This window comes from Cryptomeria japonica, chromosome 5 (assembly GCF_030272615.1).
Source record: "Cryptomeria japonica chromosome 5, Sugi_1.0, whole genome shotgun sequence".
NCBI lineage: Eukaryota > Viridiplantae > Streptophyta > Pinopsida > Cupressales > Cupressaceae > Cryptomeria > Cryptomeria japonica.
The window spans coordinates 873260678-873266179 of NC_081409.1; the positions used below are offsets into that span (position 1 = coordinate 873260678).

At 36.8% G+C, this 5502-nt stretch overlaps 1 protein-coding gene across 1 annotated transcript; it reads right to left on the reverse strand.

The window, feature by feature from the left end:
• Window positions 1-1836: 1836 nt before the first annotated feature.
• On the reverse strand, window positions 1837-5052 carry LOC131876273 (probable LRR receptor-like serine/threonine-protein kinase At3g47570). Its single transcript, XM_059221179.1, has 2 exons — window positions 2415-5052; window positions 1837-2327 (listed from the first exon to the last, which is right to left on the reverse strand). The coding sequence occupies exons 1-2, from the start codon at window positions 5050-5052 to the stop codon at window positions 1837-1839; spliced, it is 3129 nt and encodes a 1042-aa protein (XP_059077162.1).
• Window positions 5053-5502: the final 450 nt, after the last annotated feature.

The window sequence follows — 5502 nt, forward strand, 5'->3', positions numbered from 1 at the left end:
TTTTCTTGTTATCTTTAAAAAAGGATCGGAGCGCTGACGCTCTTATGGAAGAAGTTTCTAAAAAGAACTACCATTTATTTTTACTATTTATTTTTACTATGTCTATAAAAAAAGAAAATAAAGCTATTTATCACATGTGAACAAGTTTGTTGTTCACAGATTTTTTGAAGTTTCGTTAATGCGAAACAGAGTATTCTGTTATAAACATTTATATGAGAAAAAGCATTAGCTCATTTTTTCCTGATTATTATCTATAAATTTTGTAATTGAATCTTTCCACATTTCCAGTTTTTATCATGATATTAGAGTGGGACACATAATCCTAGTTTTCTACTGGGATTCCAAAAGTCATTATCACCCCAAAATTTCACTTATCAGCTAGACTTATAGGGTGATCTATAGGAATAAGCAAGACATGGCTTTTATAAAAAATAATTAAAAAATTAAAAATTAAAAAAATAAATTTTTTTTTGGCAAAGGTGATATAAGAACAGTAGCCCCATTTTTTTTTATTAGGGTAGCATATATTTTTTACTTAATGTTAGTTTATCACAGGAAAATCTTATTTTTCTTTGTTTTATTGTATCATGGTAAAGAAGATCATTTTGTTTTATTGTTATATAATAATTTATTTTTACTTAATCGTTAGTCTATATAGAAAGAAAATCACTTTATTTCAGTGCTACTTGATAAATTATAAGAGAATCACTCTGCTTCATTACTACAAAAGTATGTGACAATTAAATTTTATTTATTTAAGAATTGTGTAATAATAATGTTAATATAATCACACCTCAAATACAGTTAAATCAAAGAAGGAAAACATAATTAAGCACCAAAAGAAATAGATATTTTAAGTGTTGAGCCAAGTTAATAAGTTTGTATTGTCCAATTTGATGCCATATTATTTTATTGCATCATATTTTTTGTTTCTATAGGCTACTGAAAATCGGAAAACAGAAAATAAAATAAATAGGGAAAACAGAAAACACACAAGAAAAATGGGAAATGCATCCCGCATATCTCTTCTTTCAATTAGATTTATGAAAAAAACAAAATAATCAATTTGTTTGAAGGTTCAGAATTTTTATTTTTAAAAATAGTCGAATTGTGTATGACACAAAATTTTTATTTTTAAAAATAGTTGAGTTGTGTATGGCATAGTTGATTAGGTGGGTTGTTGAATCCATATGTATCTGACACTGCTTCATTGGGTACGTTACCCAAACTGTATTGGGCCATATTGTAGCTATATCCATGGTAACCTTGATATTTATTTATAATAAATAAACAGATGCATTGGTCATACTCCAATTCATTTCTGATGTGTCTGCTTTTAAGTTCCACCATCTAAAATAAATTAATAGAACTATTGGCCATATAATCAATATGCTTACGATTATGTTCCAATTATGTTCCAATTGCAACAAAAATCGCTTTCAGGTTACCCCTCTCAGGGTGCTTAGGATGTCAAACATTTATGATCAGCCAGAAACAATGACATTCAATCTAAGACATACATACAGCATCATGCCATGCCATAACCATCCTGCCAACATTTGGCAGCTGGCAGGAACTACGCTGCATTGCAGCTCTTGTTACAAATAGGACAATACGTTATTATTTTGCATTGACATTTTAATATGTACGTATTGACAACATCAAACTTTCCTAAACTAGTTTAAGAAAAACACATGAATTAGAACAACTTACAAGCTGAGAGCTAGAATTTAACTATGTGGATTTGACAGGAAAGAAGACCAGCTTGTGATGGAAGGCAAACTTGAAACTATCAAGTATAATCGACTAAAACTTCCTAATCGATGTTATAAGCATCTAAACTGTAGAGCTTTGACTGTCAGATGACAATGTTCCTGTGGGGTTGGTATTGTCCAGGGTTTCTAAAATGGTAGCTGGAAGCAGCTGTTCCTGTGGGTTGGTATTGTCCAGAAGTTCTGATATGGTAGCTGTTAAATTGGAAGCAGCTGCACCTCCCATTAAAGATGTCTTCAGGCTCTCCAAGGCTTTGGCTACATCTCTTATGGAAGGTCGTTCTCTTGGTGATTCAGCAGTACAAAGCAAAGCAACATGAATAAAATATAGAAGACATCTACTGTCTTCCATATTTTCATTCACATCTTTCAACAGCTCACTATCAACAATATCTGCCAATCTGTCTGGAAAAGACAACCTCACCCACTTTTGCAAGTTCAGGTTTCCCACAAACATGTCATCACTTGGCCTCTTCCTAGTAATCATCTCTAATATCAGCATTCCGTAACTATAAACATCTCCCTTTGTAGAAATATTCGCACCCAATCCATACTCTGCAATTAATTTTATTCAGGAAACTATTAAAAAGCTTTAATAAAGGAAATGATAAAGCCAATATAAAGATAACTCAAAAATCTTACCTGGAGCAATATAGCCAATGGATCCTTTGAGTGCAAATGTTGTTGTACTCAGTGAATCTACGGAATTTGTAGTAGTTAACCGGGATATACCAAAATCAGTGACAAGGGCTGTCATGTTGGCATCCAGGAGAACGTTGCTGGGTTTTAAATCACAATGCACAATTTGTAGAGGACAATCATGATGTAAATATTCCATTGCATGAGCTACATCTAGAGCAATGCTCAAATACACACTCAATCCCATTGTACAAATGCCCTCACCATCTCTGCCAGAGTGCAAATGTTTCTCCAAGCTCCCATTAGATGCAAATTGAAGAACCAAACCTTTGAAACCAGGGTAGAAAAATGCACTTATGATTTTGACGAGGTTACGATGCCTAATCCTCCGTAGCAATTTGTATTCTAGGTTAAAGGTCTTATCAGCTTCTTCATTTTGCAAATTAAGAACTTTGATGGCAACAATCTTACCATCGTTCAAAATGCCTTTGTAGACAGATCCAAAGTTACCCACACCAAGCAAGTTTGACTCATCAAATCCAGAAGTTGCAATGACAAGATCCTGATAAGAAAATTTTTGATAGCCGAGCTTTTGAAACATAAAGCTTGAGGGACTGACTAATTTCCTTGAAAATTTATGCCTCCATAGCATTACAATAATGAAGAAGCTTAATACAAATGCAATGGTTCCAGCAACTGGTAAGACTATTTTTATCAGTAGGAAATTTTTTCCCTGGTGCTGATTTTGGCATGGAGACAAGGAATAATTTTTTGGGCCACATAGGGCAGGGTTCCCCATAAACAATGTTACAACAGTTCTATTTGGAAACAACCCTGCTTCTGAAATCTGCCCCGACAAATTATTGTAAGAAAGATCTATCTCCTGGAGATATTTTAATTTGGAAAGTGATCGTGGTACCGAACCTTCAAAGGCGTTGTGGGACAAATTTAGATGCTCTAATGCTGTACAGTCTCCTATAGAAATTGGAATGATCCCCGTCAATTTGTTTCCAGATATATCTATGGCTTGAGCCATGACAATTTTACTCATCTCCTGTGGCAGCGACCCTTGCAGAGAATTCCATGAAAGATTGAGGTAGAATTGCAGGTTCTTAAGGCTGGCAATGACTTCACCGGGTATTCTTCCCACTAGTTTATTGTGAGACAAGTCAAGAAGCTCCAACTTCTGACATCCCTCCAAACTAACAGGGATCTTCCCTGATAACTTGTTGTGATGAAGAAAAAGACGTCTTAGCTGCTGGGAGCTACAAAGAGAATGTGGAATTTTTCCAGATAACTGGTTGTCACTGACATTTAAGAGCCCCAGATGTTGCATTTGACCTATCTCACTTGGAATGCTTCCTTCTAATCTGTTCCTATTCAAATACAATTCTTCCAACTCACGGAATCTTTTAATTCCGGATGGAATATTGCCACTAAAAAGATTATTGCTTAGATCTAAGAAAGCTAAGTTTGTCAGATTGACAATATGTTGTGGTATGCTACCGCTTATTAGGTTGCCTTGTAAACCCAAGTAATTGAGATCGGAAGACAGTTGACCTATGGATGGGGGCAATATACCTGTTAAATGATTATATGACATTTCTATTAGTTGCAAGCGGGAGCAATTTGTGAGAGCAGTGAGAAAGGCCAATTTGTTAGTGCTGCCACTAACAAGTTGATTGGTGTGTAGGTAAAGAATTGTAAGAAGGTTTAACTTTCCCAGCTCCATTGGAACCGTTCCTCCGAGTTGGTTCCTCTCTAAAGCAAGTAGTTTGAGACGGGAACAATTTCCCAAGGAGTTTGGTATGCTTCCACTCAGCTGATTTCCCCATAAGCTAAGGTGTTCCAAATTGGAGAGCCTGGTTCCAATTTCCAATGGAATGTGTCCACTTAGCCGGTTTCTGTTTAAACTTAATCTATTCAGTTTCCGTAGATTTGTTAAAGAGCCGGGAATGGTGCCTGATAAGTTATTGTTATAAAGGTAAAGTTGCTCCAGGTTAGTGAGCATTCCTAATTCGGGAAGAATGGAGCCCGATAACTTATTGTCGCTCAAATCCAATTGAACTAAGGTGGAGAGATTTTTGAAAGAGGGCGGAATGTTACCCGTGAGATTGTTACCACCCAAGTAGAGGATGTTCAAACTTGTGAGAAGGCTCAGCTCGGACGGAATGCAGCCATGCAGTTGGTTGTAGGAGAGTTCCAGGTCATACAAACTGCGGCGAGCGCAGAGAGCGGGCGGAATTGTTCCTTGTAATTTATTGTGGTGAAGCCAGAGTATCCGCAGATTTGGGAGTTGGCCGAGTTGAGGTGGAATGATACCAGTGAGGTAATTGTTGGAGAGATCGAGGGATCGAAGAGAGGAGAGATTGCCCAACGCCGGAGAAATGGTGCCGTATAAACTCATTTGGGTTAAATTGATGGCACGGACAGAGTGGGAAGAGGAGTGACAAATAACACCAGACCAGTTGCAGAAGGGGTGAAGGGGAGTCCAGTCGGCCAGAGAATTGCCGTTTATGGAAACGGCAGCTTTGAAGCTCAATAGCAATTCTTGCTGTTCAGCGAGATTGCTGGGAGAATGAGGAAGAGCGGAGATTAAGAATATGGAAAGCATTGAAAGAAAAAACAGAAGAGCAGGCATGGTAGACCAAACTACTGTGAGGTAGGGAAAACGCACAAAGCAGTTGAAAAGGATAGAGTGAAATGGAGGAGGAATAAAATGATTAGGCAAAAATAAAAGAAATTGAAGATGCAGCAGAAATCAGTAGCACGCTGACTAGTCAAACCACATACACATTTAGCACCACGCTGATTAGTCAAACCACGTGTATATGACTTGGGAGAAGCTTCGAAAGATGCCTTGCATACAATTTTTCTGAATCTACTTGTTAAAACTTTCAACTATCTAGAAACGGTCAGCACATAATAAAATTCAACTCTAGAGTATTTTACACGAGAGCATGTTTCATCTGCACCGTCCACTGATTCTATCCATTGTCCCAAACATTTCAAATGCTACAGCTTTTTGGTGTCAATGCCAGAGTCTTATAAGCTTGTTATTGTAATAAAACTATTACAAACACTCAATCAT